Source organism: Schistocerca nitens, chromosome 1 (assembly GCF_023898315.1).
Source record: "Schistocerca nitens isolate TAMUIC-IGC-003100 chromosome 1, iqSchNite1.1, whole genome shotgun sequence".
Classification (NCBI taxonomy): Eukaryota; Metazoa; Arthropoda; class Insecta; order Orthoptera; family Acrididae; genus Schistocerca; species Schistocerca nitens.
Window position 1 is genome coordinate 89115130 of NC_064614.1, and position 23340 is coordinate 89138469.

The following is a 23340-nucleotide window of genomic DNA, read 5'->3' on the forward strand; positions in this document are numbered from 1 at the left end:
GGTCATCAGAAGATGGTTTGGTGGAGCTCCACAGTTTCCAGCGGTTGGGGATATCATCCACGTCTGTCACACATGACATGTTGCAGTGAGCTGATGATGCCATTCGCGAGGACAGAGGCATTCATGAAAAACATTTTGAGGATAGTGAGGAGGTGATTACCACAGTGAAGCACTGGCTCTGCCACCTGGACAAGGATAGGTACTGACAGGGAATACACGCCTGTGTTTCGTACTGGAGGAAGGCCATATAACAGGTTGGAGATTAAGTGAAAAAAATAGGGTGTGTAGATAAAACACCATTCTTTCGTGTGTGTAATTCTCACTATGTTCAATACAGAACTGTTGAAGAAAAAATGCAGTGTATTACTTTCTGCACAACCCTCATATGTTATTGTGTGAAACATCCAATGTGACAATGGAGATAAGTTATGATCTGGTATATAGGTTACACACCTCAATTAGATAATAGGCTCCCATGTGAGGTATTTATAGTAAGCAAACAAGGTATTAAAACTTTAAATTATTTTTTTCTATGATTACACAAAGGACTGAAAACATACATAGTTAATTTCATACAGAAATTTTCTATTAAGCACCAGCAGATTAAAGGAACGCCCAATTCTGAACAAAAACATTCTGATATATGCTTGAAACTTATTAATAGAATATAATCTGTTTCAATAAAATAAAATACTGTCATGTCATTACATCAAAATCTAACAGCTGTCATAAATAAACAGCATATATAAAACAAATTGCATATTTTATGACTTAGTCAAATTTGAGTCTAAAAGGAGCACAGTTCTTACCACATTCGACAACAACTTCCAATCACATGCCAACTTGAACATACCACAATTCCAAATATACTGCTAAAACCCTAAGTATACAAAAATCATTATATTACGCAGCTTTGCAACGTACGAGATGACTTTTGCAAAACAATACAATCACAGTTAATGGGAAATGACAAGTGCTAGGGTGAAACTGCAGAGTTTCATGTAATATAGTGGTTATCACACTGATGTATCACAATGTCGGTGATACAGGAATCACAACTCTTCTGTAATGACTACAATACCAGTAACAATTACGAATATCTTCTCACAACGAGCACCGCCAAAACCTAAAGAAGAAAATTATGTTTTATTAGTTTCTGCCTTCCTTATCCAAATATATAAATTTGATATTTATAATCCATGTGTTAAGAGCTCTTCACTGGTGAAAAATGTTCTTTTAATGTAAAAAATAACAGCTCAAACTATTAATTATTTAAATAATAACTACTTACCAGACAACAGCAAACTGATAGAAAAGTAACACACAAAAAAAAAGAGAGAAAATTTCAAGCTTTTGGAAAATTATAGACTTGTTCTTTGACACAAGAAAAGAATGAGATGGGAGAAATACAATAAGTGAAAATTGCTTAGATTCCCATGCTAAACTGCAAAATGGGACAAAAGTGATGACGGCAACAAAATGTCAGCAATGGCTGAAGTTAGAAAGCATGGGGTTTAAGAGAAGAGAGAAAAGTTAGGGATAAAGGAAGGAGACACAGAAGCCACAGACATAAATTAGATGATGATGATGGAGAGAGACAGATATGGACTTTGTACCATGGGGTAACTTGGCATTTTTCACACTAACAAATTATTACCAGAAGTGAAAGATGCAATAAGTGACAGAAAAAAAATCTATGATCAACTTTGGATTGAACCCTAGCCCTCTGGATCTGAAGCATGGCACCTAACAGAGCCACTGTGCCAAGCTGCTTGGCTGTACCTAAACAGAACATAGTATGTTTTGTGATTACAAATGTAGTAGTACTTTCAGAGAAACTGCTGCTCTGTGTGGCCTGTAAAATGTACTACAGCACATTGCGAAAGTTCACTGTGTCTTCCATTACATGAAAGTGAACATTTTTACTTTTATTTATTGATGCCCACTCAGAGTGCACTACCCAGTAACTCTGCATCTACTGACTGGCTATGCTCTTGTTAAATAACCACCTGCTCTATTTGCTCCAGACAGGCTCCAATTGTACATCATCTCCTATGACAGCACCAGAGATGGTTGGAGGGGGCACACCACCACTTCAAAACTCTGACTTACTCATCACTTAATCAGATCCGCTCATCAACTCTACTCGTGTCACCAACAGTTGCCTCCAGAGAAACGATATTACTCAAAATCTGATATGGAGAATATTTCCATACCAGTTGGCTGTAGAAAGGACGAACTGTTGGATCTCATGGATCAGATTAATATTGTCTCTCTATTTATAAGTGTACCTGACTAAGAAATACTGGCATGGATCTCTGGAATGCCTAGATTATTATGTTTCTCTCAATAGCATAAATTAAGATTAGAGCTGTGTTGCAAACAATGGAAAAAAAATGTTCACCAGAAGTAGAACACCCTGGGAAAATGAATGAGTACAAGAACCAAACTAACAAACAGTAATTTATTATTTCATTACAGCAGTTCTAGAAATCTGAAGATGAAGCTGTCTAAAATACATAATAATTCTAATAAATTGCTTTCACAGACAGTTGACTGATTTTTCTAATAAAATATGAGCAAATATTCAAACAGTTTACAGGATGATGACTTCTACATTGAAAATGACATGGCACACACCTGTCAAAAATACTAGCAGTTGTCGAGGACATCTTTCGGATGGATTCCCATAAATTCTTTCACACCTTTTATATGCTGGGGGAAACTCAAGCCTCATACTGTATATAAATAGACTCATGTTTTGATCTTATAAAATGTACTTGCATTAGTTGTATGGAGTTAAGTTGTTAGATTCACAACATCTACTGTGTGTAACCTCTTTTAATTTCCACTAACTTTAAACAAGTAATTACAGTGTCAATATATGCAAGACAATCTCTTCTGTTTTCTACTGCTGTCACCAAAATAACCACCACCATTACCCTCTCAGCAAATTATTCGAAATACACATTTTTGTTTCTTTTTGCAATGCCCTTTCAACCAGCAAATACAAAAGTACATGGCCTGACGCCTGCCAACATGTAGTACATCCCTTCACCACTGTCATCTGTAATTTGAAAGTTATGGTCATGAAATGGTCGAGTGCATGAATAGACATAGAAAAACTGGCCACCTCATGAACACAAATTATCAACTTACTGAGCCCATTCTACAGTGTGACCCAAGGGACACGAATGCCTGCTACTTTACAGGGACCACCCAGCATTAACTTACCTGAACTCCAGTGATGGGAACGTGCTCTCCAAACATATCCCCCCCCCCCCCAAACCCACCCTTCAATCTAGCTTCTATTAATAACACCTCTCCCCCTTTTTTCTCTCTTTTTTGTTTTATTTTCATAGTTTGGATCTTATTATTTCCTTAATTATTTGCTCTATATTTCTTTAATTATTTGCTCTATTACTTTTATCATTTTTTTACCATCATCTTCACTCCCCTTCTCCTTTTTGATTTTCCTCACCACCTTTTCTACTGTCCTCCTGGTCTCGATTACATTATTTATTTCTCTTCCATTCATTATACTGCTCACTCAATCCTTCTATCATATCTGGACAAAAGCTAGCACAGTGCTTACCAATATGTGATCTTTGATTCCTATTCTCTCTTACATCTCCCTGTTGATTTTTGTCTCTCCTTGTCCGCATAACAGATGAGTCCCTCTCAAACTGCAGTCTGAGTGATTTGGCCCAGGCACAGGCCCTCCTTGAAACTTTCCACAACTTATCACACTTCAACTTACAAATTCTTAGACGGAGGTGTACATTTTTTTTTATATGTGTTTGCAGTATTTAGTAATTTTGCTTTGCCTCATGAAAGGGAGCAAAGCATTTTCCAGCCATTCTGTCTCCTTGTAATTTTACAGTTATCTCAAATGAATTTTCCTTTCAATGCAACCTAATTTAATCAGACAGCAACTGAACTTACACTGACCCACACTGATATTATGCCTCCTTTCTTACAATCTGCAAAAGAATTCTTTACAGAAAGAAACAAGGTCAAAAACTAAACATTAATTTGGGAATAATTTTAACATGGATAAAAGAAGTTTGACAATGTTGATTTCATCTCACCTTTCAATGAACAGCAGGATAGTTTCTTTTTTCCCTGTAGTCATTAGGGGTCAGTCCAGAGCACTCACCAGGGAAAAGACAACACGAGCACCGAGTCATTCACTGAGCCCACACACATATTAAAGGGATGCACTCACACTGCTCTGACAGTCTCATGATGGTGCAGTGCCACCTTCACCAGCTGGTCCTGCTGGAGCAGCGGGTGTCTCACCGTAGCAGTGTTTCGCACGTGGATCACGGTAAGAATTCTCGTGCTGCACACTCTGAGAGCTAGTTCGACATTTCGCTAGACAAAGCTCAAAATGGTCTGTGACAGAGGCGAATAGCACATTGAAAGTTTCTGATGCTTTTCCCAAGACATTCTGCAAAACATTTTTCTGTAATAGAAAGGAAAAAATAAAATGATCATCAATAAATAGTTTGTCACAGTTTAAAAATAACAAGGGATTATATGGCCTTGGCTTTTGTGCTAGGCTCAATGTGTAAACATCAGTAATTTTACAGAATACAACATAGTGCACAACAAATAAAATCATTTACCATATCAAATAATAGTGAACTCAAATTATTAAACTGTGCAGTCAGAATGGTGGCCACTGTAGTCTATTCCGAGCATCTCTCGCATCACTGCTTTATTAGGTCACTAAAATCAACAGATCAATAAAAAAGAGATGTAAGACACGCTCAGAGTGCACACAATGGTTGCAGGCCTCCTGTATGACTATGTCACAAATTATGCAACTGTAGTCTAGGAGGTACCATCTTCGATTACGAATCTCAGGATCTTGTATTTCATATCCACCAATGCCAAAGCTTTAGATAAAAGTCATATGATGGCACCCTCATTTCCACAATGGCCATTAAAAAAATTAATTTAAAAAAAATGAAAGAGGTGATTTCAGTTCGGAACACCCTGCTACCTTGGGGTGGTACTCTACACCTGAAGACGGCTATTGGGATGCGAAAGGCTATGACAACAACTGAATTACAGACATAAGATGTTTGTTCATGGGGTGTAAAGTCTACTGACATGAAATATAACCCCACTTTTCCGTTCCTGAAATAAATTTTTTCCCTCCTTTTATGACATTTTTTTATCACTCTTGTCAAATTTCTTAGGTCCACAATGTTAATTCCCACCCGACTTTGTGTCAATATATTTATAATTTTCCCGCGGTTTATGCTTTATGAAAAAATGTTTGTGGGGAAAAATCTGACGTAAAATGACACTGGAATGATGTTGGCTGTCAAGTAGTGTTTACAAACATTATGTGGTTAAATTTCTTAACACCAGAGCACCCTACTCAGCAGATTTGAACCAGTAAAAGTGTAAAAGTGGGAGCAATTCGTGTCCTATCTCCTGCCGCCGCTGATCTCTACTCGGCATGGTGCCTGATGGGAGTAACTATTTTCATTTGAATAAAGATATAATGACCAACCGCAACGACTGTGCAGCTGGTCCCGGCGAGAGGTTCGAGTCCTCCCTCAGGCATGGGTGTGTGTGTTTGTCCTTAGGATAATTTAGGTTAAGTAGTGCGTAAGCTAAGGGACTGATGACCTAAGCAGTTAAGTCCCATAAGATTTCGCGCACACACAGCAACCGCAACCATTTCCAAACTGTGTCTACTGCACATGCTCAGTTTCATCATTGTTGCGATCGTGTTGACACCTCTGTCGAACCATATTTAGCGTGTTTCACCGTTTGGCCACTTGTAGCGCTAGTTGACATGTTCACTCACTCTGTGTTGCTCAAATGTTTTCGGTTTAAGCAGTGTCAATTACAATATTTTGTGATGAGCAAATCATATTTCAAGAATTTACTCTCATTGTCAAGTGCTGTATTTATGTATGTATTTTTTGTGGTGTTACGCAAACAAACAATGTGAGTTATAGTTTGCATGTGTGTGGTTTTCTACATAACTGAGGAAGCACAGTACCTTATAAACTCAAAAAGATGACAAAAGTGCAAGAGACAAAGAACACCACATACGCAAACACTAACCCGATTACTTTGTAAATGTTAGAGGAAAAATTCTCGAAGCATAATGTGCTACACATGAAAAAATACGTAACTGATACAGTGTTTCATTGTTTGCATGCTTTCCAAAAACGTTGAGCATGATGTATGAAAATGAATCAAACGTTTCTACTTCCCAGACTTATCAGTTCCAGTTACATCACCGATTTGTATTACATAATAAATAAGCCCCCGACAAGCATTTTATAGCCTATATGTATATATATCATATATAAAGCAAGGGGATATCCTACATGTAACTTTTACAGCTCATTTTACATTTTCCCATATTTTACACTTTTTTTTTTAAGTGCCTTGAAAAGTGTAAATGCGGGCTTTCACTGTATAATCTCACTCTGGCCCGTACCTTTGCCCAAAAAACGACAACACTATCTCCCAAGGTCAAATTCCCCATTCTAGTCTTCAGATGGGGGCTGGTGAGGATCAACTGAGCAAACTGGAATGCGGAGTATTACAAGTTTGAATATTCTGTGAAAATTAGAAAATTGTAAGATAGAGATTAAAGCCTGAAGTTAGTATGAAAAGGTGAAGTGAAATGATGAAAGTCATAACTTATGGCCTAAAAACTTGGACAATAACTAAACAAGACAAAAACATACTGCAAGCCACATAAATGAAGTCCTGGTAGAGTGTAGTCCAAAAAACTAGGGACGACAGGACAAGAAATGAAAAAAATAATGGAAGAAGCTGGAGAGAACAAGTTAAAAAAAAAAAAAGGAGCCACATATACACTATGTTATCAAAAGTATCTGGATACCTGGCTGAAAATGACTTACAAGTTTGTGGCGGCCCCCATCGGTAATGTTGAAATTCAATATGGTGCTGGCCCACCCATAGCCTTGATGACAGCTTCCACTCTTGCAACCATACATTCAATCACGTGCTGGAAGGTCTCTTGGGGAATGGCAGCCCATTCTTCATAGAGTGCTGAGGAGAGGTATTGATGTCGGTCGGTGAGGCCTGGCATTAAGTCGGCATTCCAAAACATCCCAAAGTGTTCTATAGGATTCAGATCAGGACTCTGTCCAGGCCAGTCCATTACAGGGATGTTACTGTCGTGTAACCACTCCACCCCATGCTGTGCATTATGAACAGGCGCTCGATCGTGTTGAAAGATGCAATTGCCATCCTCGAATTGCTCTTCATCAGTGGGAAGAAAGAAGGTGCTTAAAACACCAATGTAGGCCTGTGTTGTGATAGTGCCACACAAAACAACAAGAGGTGCAAGCCCCCTCCATGAAAAACACAACCACACCATAACACCACCGCCTCTGAATTTTACTCTTGGCACTACACATGCTATAGATGTCTGCCTATTACACATTACGACCCTCTTCAATTGTCGGTGGTTTATTTCAGTAAACAAATGAGGTAGGCCTGTACGCTCTACAGGTCCCTTCACATTTTCACGTCACTATCAGATTGGAAACAGTGGACGTAGGGATGTTTAGGAGTGTGGAAATCTCGCGTACAGACATATGACACAAGTGACACCCAATCACCTGACCACGTTCAAAGTCCGTGAGTGCTACAGAGATCCCCCATTCTGCTCTTTCACGATGTCTAATAACTACTGAGGTCGCTAATATGGAGTACCTGGCACTAGGTGGCAGCACAATGCACCTAGTATGAAAAACATGTTTTTGCAGGTGTCCAGATACTTTTGATCACATAGTGTAGATGCAATTGGTAGATGATCAAGGAAGAGATGGCTGGATCAGGTGAAGGACATTGGAACACAAGTGCAGTGTGGATACAGTCCTTAGAGAAGAATGGTGCATGGACAGACACAGGTGGAGAGCACCCATAAACCCCAACTGGACAATTGGAGTGGAAAACTGATGGTGATGATGATGAATAACCATATCAGAAAAGTAGCACAAACTGACGTCATTACAAACAGCAAGATAAGCTATATGATAAATTACTATGAGCACTGAAAAAACACAGACACCTTCTAAGGAGTGAAATAAAGCCAAGACATCTACTTTCCAGAATGAAATTTTCACTCTGCAGCAGTGTGTGCTCTGATATGAAATTGTCTGGCAGATTGAAACTGTGTGCCAGAACTGTGAAGTTTGAAAGGGAGACAAGGTACCGCTGAAAGTAAAACTGTGGAGACGGGTCTTGGGTCATGCTCAGTTGGTAAAGCACTTGCCCGCAAAAGGCAAAGGTCCTACGTTCGAGTCTCGGTCTGGCACACAGTTTTAATCTGCCAGGAAGTTTCATCATTCTACTTATTTGCCTAACAATGTTACCAGCAGTAATTTACAAAGAATAAACAACAGCTGGAACTTCTCAGCCACATCAACTATCATCTCTGGACTACTGTCACTGTAATACTTTGCTGCAGTAGCTCCCCCTTTTTGAATGTGGGGCATGCAGGTACCAATATGAGGCAACACTCTGGAGAATATGGCTGCTGTTTCTTCTATTCCAACTGTAAAAATGTTCTGGAACCGTGGTGCACCTGGAACCTCTGGACATGTAGGTTAACTGTGACATCCAGCTCAGGAGAACACTCTGCTGCACTGTCCTGTTGTTGATCGAGGTGTCTTGCTAGATACCACAGCCAGTACCCATGGCCTTCTTGTGCCATCAGACCTTAGATTGTTGACATTATAAACATTCTCTTGCCAGCTGTCAAAAATTCTTGTCTGCTTTTGACCAAGTAAAACACTGAGTAACTGCATGTGCCGACACTTGAATTCCTGGATGTGAGAGGTCGTGAACCATGTGAAATATAGTCTTACAGCATTGTTCAGGAATGTAGGGGCGAATCTGACCACGAACTGTCGCACTGCAATGTTGTTTGTGTGGCCAGCGCACAAATTTCTTTCAATTCATAACTCGAATTTTTGTCGTCTTTTAATCTCTGCATTTCTTTGTCCATTTTTTGTGCCAACACAATAGCTGACCATGAAATTCCTTGAATCGCTGTACACTCTGTTGATAGACAGTATGTCACAATGTTATAACCACTGATGTGACGTATGTCCGTTGTAAATTGTCCTATGAATTCTAAATGTCTGATGTGATGTGGGGAACTCTCTTGGTGAATCCTCTCAAAGGCATTGGCTATCGGATGGTGGTCTGTATAAACAGAGAAGGGTCTTGCCTCTAAATCTGCACGGAAATATTTTACTGCTTCACACATTGCCAAAAACTCCCTATTGACAGCTGGCCACAGAGTTTGAGGTGGCATGAGCTTTCTTGAATAGAATGCCAATAGCTGCCATATCCCTGCTGTCCGTTGCTGCACTTCTGCACCAACGGCGGTCTAGCATGTGTCAACCTTAGAACTACTTCTGCAGTATGACTTGGATGACATAAGCAGCCGACACCAAAGAATCCTTAAGTGACATCTGTAAAAATTTATCAGTTCCAAGAAACAACATAACTCTTGCAATGTTTCTGATTGGTGCATATGTACTATTGCATGTACAGGGTGATCAAAAAGTCAGTATAAATTTGAAAACTTAATAAACCACGGAATAATGTAGACGGAGAGGTAAAAATTGACACACGTGCTAGGAATGACATGGGGTTCTATTAGAACCAGAAACAAACAAAAGTTCACAAAATGTCCGACAGATGGCGCGTGAAAGATCTCTTGCACGCGTCGTTTGGTGATAATCGTGTGCTCAGCCGCCACTGGCCTCCCAGGTCCCCAGACCTCAGTCCGTGCGATTATTGGCTTTGGGGTTACCTGAAGTCGCAAGTGTATCGTGATCGATCGACATCTCTAGGGATGCTGAAAGACAACATCCGATGCCAATGCTTCACCATAACTCCGGACATGCTTTACAGTGCTGTTCACAACATTATTCCTCGACTAAGCTATTGTTGAGGAATGATGGTGGACATATTGAGCATTTCCTGTAAAGAACATCATCTTTGCTTTGTCTTATTTTTTTTATGCTAATTACTGCTATTCTGATCAGATGAAGCGCCATCTGTTGGACTTTTTTGAACTTTTGTATTTTTTTTGGTTCTAATAAAACCCCATGTCATTCCAAGCATGTGTGTCAATTTGTACTTCTCTATCTACATTATTCCGTGATTTATTCAGTTTTCAAATTTATACTGACTTTTTAATCACCCGGTACATGCTCTGGAAGAGGCTTTATACCTTCTACTGTTACCTCGTACCCCAGAAATTTGATCTTCCTTTTTCCTAATGTACATTTATCAAGGTTTAAAAGCATGCCAAATTTTTGTAAGTGACTCAATAATTGTCATGAGTGTCTCTTGTGTTTTTCCCTGCCTTGTGAAATCACCAGAAATATAATCAATATAGGCTACAAAAAATTTAATCCATGTAAGACCTCATCTATGAATCACTCCATATTTGTGCAGCATTCCATAACCCAAACGGCATAAACTGAAATTCAGAGAGCTGGAAAGGTGTTATGTTTTTGGAATATCACGGGGAGCCCTCTGGATCCAGGGGTACGTCTTATCACAATCTGTGGCACTGAATAATGTTGACCCATGTAATGTACCTGTAAAGTCTTGAATGTTTGGGTTTGCATTAATGGTCTAGCACTGTCCAACTGTTCAGGTGTTAAACACCCTGAAATCATCACAAGGTCCTAAGGTACCATCTTTCTTACTCAGCAGATGTAGAGGTGATGCCAAGGAGCTGTCTGAATGACGTACAATCCCTATGTCTAACCATCTATCGAAGTGTTGTTTGGCTGCTGCACACTTCTCTGGTGCTAGACAGCAGGCCCAGGCGTAGATTGGCAGACCAGGTACAGTTCTGATGTACTGCATCGTTGCACGCTGACTCTGCTTCCGTCATGTTTAACTCCGGGTAGTGCATTATCTGTTGAAATGGGTCATCATCCTTAGCTATGCTTGTTGTTGTTTGAAATTCCACCAGTTTAATGGCAGGAATCTTGTGTGAGAAGTTGCTAGTAATTAGTTGTTGACTATTTATATTAATTAGTAACTTGATGTATATCAATTAGTTAGTGGATGTCCTAGGAAGTCTATCCCCCTGGGGATGAAATTCCATGTTCCCTGAATCTTTGGACTCAGTGTCACTGACATTCAAGTTTTCCAGACGTCCATAGCATTGTCTCAATCACTGCTTTCGGCGTAAACATTTGCTTGGGGTGCATCATCGCAATGCACTGTTGGGGCAGAATGCTAATATCTGATCTGCTGTCGACAAAGTATTCTTTACCATTCAAGGTGTCCATGACAAAAATATGCATCTTTGATATTGCTGGTTTGTTGATTAGCACTTCATATTACAGTCATGTTGTGTTGCTCCTGTCTCTCACTGGGGTTTGTGGGGTAATAAAATTGTTGCTGGTGATCAATAATGTACCTTCACAGCTGCTCTTGGCATTTGGGTACCCACATGTCTGTCCACACTTCCTAGCCCGTAAACTGAACTTCCTGTGATACCAGCACCACGCTACCCAATCTTCCCTTCTCGAACATGGCATGTGGTCATACTGTTGAGGAAACCATGTCTGCCTTGAACGTCAACTAGCGATGAGTTCTATATGGCTTCCACCTTCCTCTCTCCTGTGTTGTTCTCTTGAGATCCATCCTCCAATGCCCTCTTAACTGTGGCACATTTCCTTGATGTTGTAGCCACTGGTGAGAACTGGGAGATTGCGTCCGATTTTTTCCCCCAGTTCTGATAGCGACAAATTATCGTGAGCCGTCTGTAGTAATCAAATATTTGTTGGAAGATGGTTCATGTCAAACCCAAAAACCAAATCTGATAAACACTAAACTATGACAACCAGTAATTTACAAAGAATCAACAATGGTGGTGAACTTCTCAGCCATCTCAACTATCATCTCTGGACTACTGTCACTGTAATTTGTCACCACAAGTTCAAGTGTGCCCCGCTGAAGTGTGCTAGGGTCCCACACTAGCTGTTCATGTTGTATATTAATGACCTCACAGACAATATCAACAGTAACCTCAACCTTTTTGCAGATGGCAAAGTTATCCATAATGATTGTGTGAAAGAAGCTACACAAATATTCAGTCAGAGCTTGATAAGATTTCAAATAGTGTAAAGAATGAGAACTTGCTTTAAATGTTAAGCAAAGTAAAATTGTGCACTTGTCAATAAGAAGAAATATATAACATCAATGAATCACAGGAGGAAAAAGTTTACGAATGTTCAACTGTGAGGTTATCAGTGTAATGGAGTCACAGTTGGATTCAACTCATACAAATACCTCACTGTAAAGCTTTGTGGGGTTATGAAATGGAACAATCATATAGTCTCAGTCGTAGGTAAAGCTGGTGGCATACTGTGATTCTTAGAAGAATACTAGGAAAATTCAACTAGTCTACAGAGGAGAGTGCATAGAAAACACTGTTTCGACCCAACTTAGAATATTGCTCATGTGTGTGTAACCCACACCAAACAGAACTATCAGGGAATACTGAATGAATACAAAGAAGGGAAGCATGAATGGTCACAGGTCTGTTTGACCCATGGGTGTGTGTCACAAAGATTCTGAAAGAAATGAACCTGCAAGATGTTTGAAGAGAGATGCAAACTATACTGTGAAAATCTACTTGGAAAATGTTTAGAACTAACTTTCAGTGATGAATCTAGGAATATATTACAACACCCTCAGTATTGCTCCCATAGGGATTGCAAAGACAAAATTAGAATAATTACAGCACACACACGAGGCGTTTAATCAATCGGAATGGGAAAAAGTGCAATGGGTCGTACCCTCTATGGTGAACTTCTAAGTGGTTTGCATAGTACAGATGCAGTTTTAGATGGAGATGAAGAAGTAAATGCATAACTTAATCCTGAAGCTGCTGTGACAGCTAAATGATGACAACATGATCATAGGATAATATAGTATTTTGTGATTGGGATCAGGGGATGGTCACACATGAACCAGTATTTATTTGTAGCATTGTTTGGTCAGATGAAGCATATTTCAAACTTAATGGAATTTTCATTGGCATAAATACATATACTGAGCTGAAAACAATATCGTATTACTGCTGAAAAGATTTTGAATTTTACGGCTGTGAATGTATGGTGCAGTTAGTCTCCAAAAACACTCACTGACCCTTTCCATTTTGAAGCTATGAACACCTCCATATATAACATGCATGCCACTGTACTGTGCATGGCATGGAGTACATCATAACAACATTACCTCCTTTTTTTTCTATTCCATTTGCATCACAAGGGAAAACTGAGTCCATATGCCCTAATCTCTCTTATTTTATTCTCATGATGCTTATATGAGATATAGGAAGGTGGCAGAATAATGGTTGCACCATCTTATTGAAATACAAATTCTCTAGATTTATCCAACAGGATTTGTGACAACTACACTGTCTTTCATCGATGGATTCCCATTTAAGTTCCCTGAGTATTTCTGTTACATCCATAGGTGCTATACCTATCTTTTACAGTCCTGGCAGTACATTTCTGAATCCATTTGGGGTACGGCGATGACAGATTTTATTCCAATAATATGGCATCCCACCACAGGGAGTGGGAGTATATCTGGATGAAAATGTACCACACAAGTTAATAGGATGCAGGGGGCCAACTGAGTTTCCTATATGCTTCCCAAACTTCAAACAGCTCAATTTTTTGTTGAGAGACACAGAAAAAGAGAAAGTACACAGTCATACACTATATAATGTGAAGAATTTAGGATACAATTCAAATGGTGTGTGCAGAAGTCCCATTGGACACTTTGGTGAATTTGTTGTGATGCATACTATGGAATATATTGATACTGAAGGTCAACAATATGAACATTTACTTTAACCTGCAACTGGAATTCTTACTTTAAGTGGAAAGTACATGTCCAAAAACAAAAATAAATTTTACATTTTACTTCAAAGTGTGAACACACTTTTTTATGTATCCTGCTTTTATATGTATAAATACTTGGCCAGTATCAGCAGATAAAAATGACATTACAGTGCCTTTTTTGTTAAGAATTACAATGCACTGTTCCTTTGGACACACTTGCATGTCGAAAAGAATATTGCATCATCATCATTTTATGATAAATTATACAAAGGTGGCCAATATGGCATTGTTTTACTTTGTTTTTCAGCACATGGAGATTTTTCAGTTTCCTGGCTGTTGCCTACTACCAATCACATAGGCTTTTAAATCAGAACATAGAACTCCATTCTGACACCTAGATGGGAATGCATAGTCTCTGTGGAAAATATTTTTACTTCTGTTACTCTGGTACTAAATTTCACAGTTATCCTAAATTCACATTTGTTATTAACTCAAATACCATTAGGGAATAACTGTTTTATCTTATTAGTGTTAGCACCCCTAGGTCTCTGAATAAATGGCTGCATGGTGTTCAGCTATCAAATTTAGATAACATTCTTACTGTAGGATTCCGTAGAATAAATACTTCTTTCGGCTTAGGAACATTGCCCCAGTAGACTATGTTGTATGATAGTACTAAGTAGGTATGGAACTTCACATATGGAGTCTCATTTGCATGTGTCTGTAAAATTAATGATAAAGCTGTTGCTGTGAATCTGTTGTAAGCCTGTTCTATTATTGTCCAGGCTGTGTCTAATATGAATTTGTTTGTGTTGTTGATCAGGATACTAGTCTTGTAAGTACACATCACAGTTTTTTGAGAGTCCTCGAAAGCACCCTGTAAATCAGTTATTTAGGATAAAGATAGGAGCAGGACAAGCAGTAGATCTTGTAAAATGCCAGATTTAATGTTTGCCAACTCTGAATTTAGTCTTATTCCTGTGATAACTTTAGTTAATGTGACAGTGTTTTCTTTGTTAAGATATGCTTCTATTTCCTTGGCCTTTCAAGACCTAAAATTTTAATTTTTCTATCAGTTTTTAAGATGTATGAGATCTGTTCAAAAAATTCCAGAACATTTGTAATTGCACGCCAATGGTGCATTGGAACAAAATGCAGTTGGCATCCCTGCACATTCCTGTGTTTAATGTGTAACTGCCAGATGTTTTATCATTGTATGTCTATTACTTATTGTTCAGCGCTATATTGAGCATAATGTTATGTCACACAGTTTGTGAATTTAAAAAAAAAAAAAAAAAAAAAAAAAAAAAAGAAGAAGAAGGTTTAAATGTGTGTGAAATCTTATGGAACTCAACTGCTAAGGTCATCAGTCCCTAAGCTTTCACACTACTTAACCTAAATTATCCTAAGGACAAACACTCACACCCATGCCCGAGGGAGGATTCGAACCTCCGCCAGGATCAGCCGCACAGTCCATGAGCACGAAACTCAAGAAAACCTTTACACACACGTATCAAATGATGCAGGAAGCCTACGGTGATGAATGCTTAAGTCATACTCACAAGGGGAGGCCGCCAATTGTGAAATTCAGATTCAATTTATACTGCACATAATAAAAGTTCATGGCCAGAGGTGTAATGTGGCAAAGCACCAAAATGCACTTCTCAGCCGTTGTCGAGAAAATCGACAGTTAAAAGAAACCGCTGTGGTGAAATACGCTCTACGATTAATAATTTTCTACAGCGTCGTGGCGCAGCGGTGAGCGCTCGGGTTCGTAATCCAAAGGTCGCCGGATCAAGTCTCGCGCCATACAAATTTTTTTATTATGTCTTTTTGTAATTCAAATGTACACACACACACACACACACACACACACACACATTATATATAATTCCCGGCAATCAGTTGCAACAATTATGCATATAATAAGTTGTTGAAAGTCGTTTGTCGTGGAAGAACTGGCGACGTCGAACATCATTATGTTTTCCGCAAACAAAGTTGTATTTCACAAATGTTATTAATTGTCTTCATAATGTTTACCATGTATAGTTAACGGAAGACGTAGAAACGATATTCCGAAACGAATACATATATTGTAAGTCAAACGTTCGAATTATAATAGAGACCCCACGAACACAAATTTGCTGTGGCAGGTATGAAATATAAACTCCATTACTCGCTCGTTGCACTTGAAGGACAGATGTTGAATGGGCCGAAACGAGCCGCCGCATAACAGCGTAGTTGCCTGCTAACTTCGAAAGAAGGTAGATGCGGTCCCTAGCGCAACTTATAACAGGTGGTGGTGGTGGTTGTTGGGATGTTTAAGGGGGACCAAACAGCTAAGGTCATCAGTCCCCCATTCCAAAAACAGGCGAGACATAAAAGCACGAAGCAGGTAAAACCCCAAGGGGAAGGAGACTCCCCCCCCCCCCCCCAGGCCCTACAAGAACACAAATGCGGTAACGAACACTACAAACACGAAGAGTACAGATGAACACCAGACAGAAAGAAACAGAAGAAAAGAAGATGGCCGGAGACTGGTTGACTGACCGCGAGACAAAAAAAGGGAAAGAGTCAACCATCAGACTATACACCAAAACAGCAACAAATTTGGAGAGACGCGAGGACAAAAGACACAGAATGGGAAAGGTGCAGGACCTCCCTAAATAGAACCATAAAAAGGACTATCACGGATAAAATTTAAAACGTCATCAGCCATGGAGGCATCGTCACATAAAACCAAAGGCAAAGTGCCCGGGAGATTAAAAGACTGCCGGAGGGTGCGCAGTCGGCGACACTCCAATAAAATGTGGGCGACCGTCAGCCGGGACCCACACCGACACAGGGGGGGATCCTCCTGACGCAAAAGATGGCCGTGCGTCAGGTAGGTATGGCCGATGCGGAGCCGACACAGGATTACAGAGTCCCTGCGAGAAGCCCGCAGGGAGGAGCGCCACACATCGGTCGTCTCCTTAACAGCCCGCAGTTTATTCGGGGATGTCAGGTCACGCCACTCAGCAGCCCACATCCCAAGCACCTTATGGCGCAACACCAACTGCTGATCTCGAGCTGGGAGGCCGATCTCCAAAGCTGGGGCGTCGATCGCCCCTTTGGCCAGCCTGTCGACACGTTCGTTCCCTGGGATGCCAACGTGACCTGGCATCCAAACAAAGACCACCGAACTTCCAGAGCGGGTAATGGTGGAAACAGACTCCCGAATAGAGGACACCAGAGGAGAAGAGGGATAGCAGCAGTTGATGGCCTGGAGGCTACTCAGGGAGTCACTACAGATGACGATGGACGTACCTGAGCAGGAACGCATATGCTCAAGAGCGCGCAATATGGCCACCAGCTCTGCAGTAAAAATACTGCAGCCAGCCGGCAAGGAGCGCTGTTCAACATGGGCATCGTGAGCAAAAGCGTAGGCAGTGCGACCATCAACCAGGGAACCATCAGTGTAGACAGTCTCACAGCCCGGAAATGAAGCGAGGAGCGCAAGAAAACGGCGACGCAGGGCCACAGGCGGAACCGAGTCCTTGGGTCCCTGTGCCAAGTCCAGACGGACGGACGGCCGGGGCAAACACCAGGGAGGCGTAGGTGCACGGACCCGGAAGGGAGGCAGAAGAGGGAAGGAGCCCAGTTCCGACAGCAGGGACTGGACGCGGACAGCTATGGAAAGCCCAGACCGAGGTCGCCGTTCGGGCAGATGGAGGACCGTGACAGGGAAAAGCAGGCGACGATTGGGATGGCCTGGCGAGCAATGCACGTGGACAGCATAGTCGGCGAGCAGTCTATGGCGGCGAATCCGCAGTGGGGGAACCCCGGCCTCCACCAGTAGACTATCCACGGGGCTCGTACGAAAAGCGCCAGTTGCAAGCCGAACCCCACAGTGGTGTATGGGGTCTAACAACTTCAACACTGAGGGTGATGCAGACCCATAGGCCAGGCTCCCATAATCAAGCCTGGACTGCACAAGGGCTCTGTACAATCGCAACAGCGTGCAGCGATCCGCACCCCAAGATGTATGGCTGAGGCAGCGGAGGGCGTTGAGGTGCCGCCAGCACTTTTGCTTCAGCTGAGTAATATGAGGAACCCATGTGAGCCGGGCATCAAACACGAGTCCTAAGAAGCGGCAAGTGTCCACCACTTCAAGCAGGTGCCCGTTGAGGTAAAGTTCAGGATGAGGGTGGACCGTCCGACGCCTGCAGAAGTGCATAACTCAAGTCTTGGCTGCAGAGAACTGAAAACCATGAGTCAGAGCCCATGATGCTGCCTTGCGAACGGCTACTTGCAGCCTGCGTTCAGCGACTCCCGTAGTCGTGGAGCCAAATGAGATGCAGAAGTCGTCGGCATACAAAGAAGGAGACACCGACGACCCCACGGCTGCAGCCAGACCATTAATGGCCACTAGAAATAACGAGACGCTCAACACCGAGCCCTGCGGGACCCCATTTTCCTGTATATAAGATGAACTAGAGGCGGCACCCACTTGCACCAGGAAAGAGCGGCGCAATAAAAAGGTTTGAAGAAAAGCCGGGAGCTGACCACGAAGACCCCACTCATGCAACGTAGCAAGGATGTGATGCCTCCATGTGTTGTCATACGCCTTCCGCAGATCAAAAAATACAGCAACGAGATGCTGACGTCGGGCAAAGGCCGTACGGATAGCAGATTCCAGCCGCACCAAATTGTCCACTGCAGACCGGCCCCGACGGAAGCCACCCTGGGATGGAGCGAGGAGACCGCGCGACTCAAGGATCCAACACAAACGCTGCCCCACCATACGTTCGAGCAATTTGCACAAAACGTTGGTGAGGGTAATGGGACGATAGCTGCCACCACCAGTGGGTCCGCACCGGGCTTCAAGATGGGGACAATAACACCCTCTCACCATTGCGACAGGAACACGCCCTCGCTCCAGATGCGGTTAAAGATGGTGAGGATGTGTCGCTGGCAGTCCCTGGAGAGATGCTTCAGCATCTGCGCGTGGATGCAGTCTAGTCCTGGTGCTGTATCAGGGCAATCGGCGAGGGCAGTGAGGAATTCCCTCTCGCTGAAAGGAGCATTGCATTTTTCAGAACGACGCATGTGGAATGATAATGGCGTCTGCTCGGCCCGCTCCTTGAGAGAGCGAAAGGCAGGGGGATAAGTTGCAGTCGCAGAGCTCTGAGCAAAGTGCGCAGCAAGGTGTTCAGCAATGGCGGCAGCATCCGTGCAGACAGCGCCGTCCAAGGAGATCCCAGGGACACCCATAGGGGTCTGGTATCCATAAATCCGCCGGATCCGGGACCACACGAGCGAGGGGGAGACACGGGAGCCCAGGGATGAGACGTACCTCTCCCAGCACTCCTGCTTACGCCGTGCAATAAGACGACGGGTCAAGGCACGGAGCCTCTTAAAGACGATGAGGGTCTCCAGAGACGGGTGCCGCCTATGACACTGGAGAGCCCGCCTACGGTCGCGAATAGCCTCAGCAATCTCCGGCGACCACCAGGGTACAGTCTTCCTCCGAGGGAGTCCAGAAGAGCGGGGGATGGCAGCCTCGGCTGCCGAAATAATGGACGTAGTGAAGACACGGACCACCTCGTCAATGTCACCCTGTGGGGGAGACTCGATGGTTGCAGCGGAAGTAAAAGCTGGCCAGTCAGCCCTGTGGAGAGCCCAGCGGGGCAGGCGCCCAGAAGAATGACACTGGGGCAGTGACAAATAGATGAGAAAATGGTCACTACCACACAGGTCAGGATGCACCCTCCAGTGGAGTGATGGGACAAGTCCGGGGCTGCAAAGAGAGAGATCGATGGCCGAGAACGAGCCATGGGCCACACTGAAATGCGTGGGAGCACCGGTATTCAAGAGGCTAAGGTCGAGCTGAGCCAACAAATGCTCCACGGCCCGACCGCGGTCATCGGAGACAGTCCCACCCCATAGAGGGTTGTGGGCATTGAAATCGCCCAGAAGCAGCAATGGTGGCGGGAGTTGTGCCAGCAGCGCAGCCAAGACATGGCGGGGGAGTGCCCCATCTGGAGGAATGTAAACAGAGCAAACAGTAATAGCCGGCGAGAGCTCAACCCTGGCAGCGACTGCCTCTAAAGGCGTCTGAAGGGGTACTGGCGAGCTACAGACAGAGTGGTGAACAAAGAGGCAAACTCCACCTGATGCTCGGTGACAGGCAGCACGGTTCTGCAAGTTTCCTGCAGAGCAATGCAGAGAACAGGGGAAACACTCAGAAGCATCCGGAGCTCAGGCAGGTGGCGGAAATAACCGCCACAGTTCCACTGGAGAATGGAAGCAGGAAGGGACTGGGAGGGCGTGAATGCGACTAAGAGGCAGACGGCGCCTCAGAGCCAACTGCCGCCACCGGGGGAGAGGCAGCTGTGTCCATAGGAAAGGCCCCCAAGGGTTCCGTGAGGGCGAGATCCGCGGCAGAGGCGAGGATCTCCACCTCATCCCCGGAGCCAGGACTATGTACAGCAGGCGGTACTGAAACCGCCGGAACGTCCTTCTTCTTGGACACATTCCGTTCCTTCTTCTCGCGTCGGCCCTTAGGGTGAGAGGGCTGGGAGAGCTTCTCTGAAGGAGCATCGGAGGCTGACGACGACGCAGAAGCCCTACGACCAGCAGGTGGCGGAACCTTCAGCCACTGGCTGACATCCGGCTGGGTAGGAGAAGAAACGGAGGAAGGGAGAGCCCCGAGAGACCCCTTCCGCGAGAGAGGAACCGGCAGAGGCAACGCCGGCGGAGAAGGAGGGGGAGGGATCGAGCCCCCCCCCGGTTTTGGAGGAGATGTCACCCCCCGAAGTAAGTGTGGGGGGAGCGACAGAAGAGGGTTTGCCCCCAACCGTTAAGGGGGCAACAGAGGAAGGCTTGCCCCCAGACACAAGGGGGGCAGACAGAGATGCACAGCCCCGAGGGCCCACTGAAGGCGGCACAGATGAGGCGACAACCGTCGCTCGCGAGGGCAACGATAACTTGGCTGCAGCATAAGATGGGCGAAGGGAAGCAGGATACAACCTTTCAAATTTCAGTTTTGCCTCTCGATAAGTAAGCCGGTCCAGGGACTTAAATTCCATTATCTTCCGCTTCTTATGAAGAACGGGGCAATCCGGCGAGCATTGAGAGTGGTGCTCCCCACAGTTGACACATACAGGCGGAGGCGCACATGGAGAATCGGGACATGTAGCGCTGGATGGGCAACGGGAGGACATATGCCCAAACTTCCAGCACTGGAAGCACCGCATCGGGGGAGGGACGTATGGCTTGATGTCACAACGGTAAACCATTACCTTGACCTTCTCGGGCAAGACATCACCCTCGAAGGCCAAGATAAAGGCACCGGTGGCCACCCTGTTAGTCTTGGGCCCTCTATGTACACGACGAACAAAATGTACACCACGGCGTTCCAAGTCGGCTCTCAGCTCGTCATCGGATTGTAACAAGAGGTCACGATGGTAAATAATCCCCTGGACCATATTTAAGCTACTGTGGGGAGTGACGGTAACAGGGACGTCACCCAGCTTATCACACAAGAGCAACGCTCGTGACTGGGATGGGGAAGACGTCTTGAGGAGGATGGACCCATTCCTCATTTTAGACAACCCCGCCACTTCCCCAAACTTATCCTCCAGGTGTTCCACAAAAAACAGAGGCTTTGTTGTAAGAAAGGAGTCACCATCAGTCCTGCTGCAGACAAGGTATTGTGGTGCATAAGGCTCCCATTTGGCACTAGATCTACGTCCCTCCCATGGCGCAGCCAACGAGGGGAACGACTGAGGGTCATATTGCGCAGCATCAAAGTCTACTCTGCCTCGCTTAGAGACGCTGGTGGCCGTGCGACCACCAGCTTGGTGTGATTTATTGCGCTTCATTGCGCCACATCCGCCCAGATGCCACCTACTCCGAACGAGGGCTCTCCCCAAGGGCGCCACCCAGCCAAAGCAACGGGTACCTGGCCGATATCCCGTTGCCCGGAGTCCCCGTGCCCCAGACAAGATGGGCACATACTCCTTGGCATGCATGGGGAGGAAACAGCTCTGGCATCTGTAGTGCGATCCCTGCGTGGTCAGGGGGCTACCACCAAGAGGGTACATGACGACCCCACCACAACGGACTGGCTACCGTGATGGATTTTAGGTGTTGAATGGGTCCACAGTTGTCGTGGGCGCTAAGAAGAGGATTGCGCACAAGACGAGAAGGAGACAACCCAGAAGATGTTGGGTGTAATCCCCCCCACACGACAATAGGTAACATGCAAGATGGTGGTGCATGATGGACCAATAGAAAAACACCACGTAAGGCGTCCTTCCCCAAATGGCACGCACTAACAACGGAAATTTGGAAAAAAGGAGGTCAAACCCAAGAGGGGACCATCACAGAAGGCCGAAACGTTTGAGACTCCTTTTAGTCGCCTCTTATGACAGGCAGGAATACCGCGGGCTTAATCTTACCCCCGAACCCACAGGGGGGACTTATAACATCGTCAAAAATCAGTGCGTACGTGAGAGCTTTGGTACATCCTGTTAAACAAACGGAAAAATGGAGGCGGCACAATTGGAGAGCGATCCGGGCCCTTCGCATGAAAGTGATGTGATCGAAGAAGATTCTATACACAGTGAAGTGGCGAAACAACAATTGAAAGATGCGTTGGTGTATTTTGAAAGCCTCCTTCGTAACAGTAATGGCATCGCAGCAGAACCGTCATTATCAATCAACGAAGAAGCCATGGTAATTGGGGAAGAAATGTTCCAGAATACACTGCAAATGCTCGCCGAAAAAACCCTCGTTCATGATGAGGAACTGATAAGACACTAATGAAATCGACGATAATAATGCCTACGAAGTTGCTGAAATGAGTCCCATTGCCAACAAATCATCAGACAAATACAAGCCGGACGAGAAGAAAAAAAAAGGTACGACTATATTTTTCTGGATTACAAAATTAGAGCTGTAAATCTGGCCAAAGAACATCCAGGCTGAAGTCTCAAAACTCTACAAAAAAAGGGGTGCTCTCGTTTGACAAATATGAGCTATTTATCCAGGTGGGAAGAGCAAATCAAACGTGGCGGTAGCAAATTTGATAAATATTGTACCATCGGTTCATGGGTGCATGATCGCTTCGTAGAAGCTCGACAAAACTTCCAGCGAGTTACTACCAGAAACCTGCAGCAGTGGGCCTTGGGCGCTGCAAGTCAGTTCCCAGATTTCAACTTCAAAGCTTCAAAAAAGTGGATCACCGAGTTTAAAAAGAAGCATGGTATTCGGCAACGGAAAATCACAAAATTTGTTTCCCGGAAAGAGACGGCTACCCAAGACGAAATTTTGGCCGCAGCGGACACATTTCGGATCCAGACGCGAACGTTGATAACTAACTTCGACAAAGATTTCGTAATTAATACTGATCAAACAGGTACGTAAAGAGCTGTTCACAAATGTC

The 23340-nt window shown here is 43.9% G+C and overlaps 1 protein-coding gene across 2 annotated transcripts in view; it reads right to left on the minus strand.

Annotated features, from left to right (window-relative positions):
• Positions 1-507: 507 nt before the first annotated feature.
• LOC126241446 (SREBP regulating gene protein) overlaps positions 508-23340 on the minus strand; it is a 53240-nt gene continuing 30407 nt past the window's right edge. Inside the window, exons 4-5 of one of the 2 annotated variants that reach the window (XR_007545368.1) lie at positions 4092-4468; positions 508-1126 (exon numbers count right to left, since the gene is read on the minus strand). Coding sequence is in view for 1 of the 2 variants with exons in the window: in XM_049948006.1 (XP_049803963.1) it covers positions 4244-4468 (225 nt within the window). In the remaining variant the exon portion in view is untranslated. The remainder of the gene's footprint in view (positions 1127-4091; positions 4469-23340) is intronic. The other variant, XM_049948006.1, reaches the window with a different exon arrangement.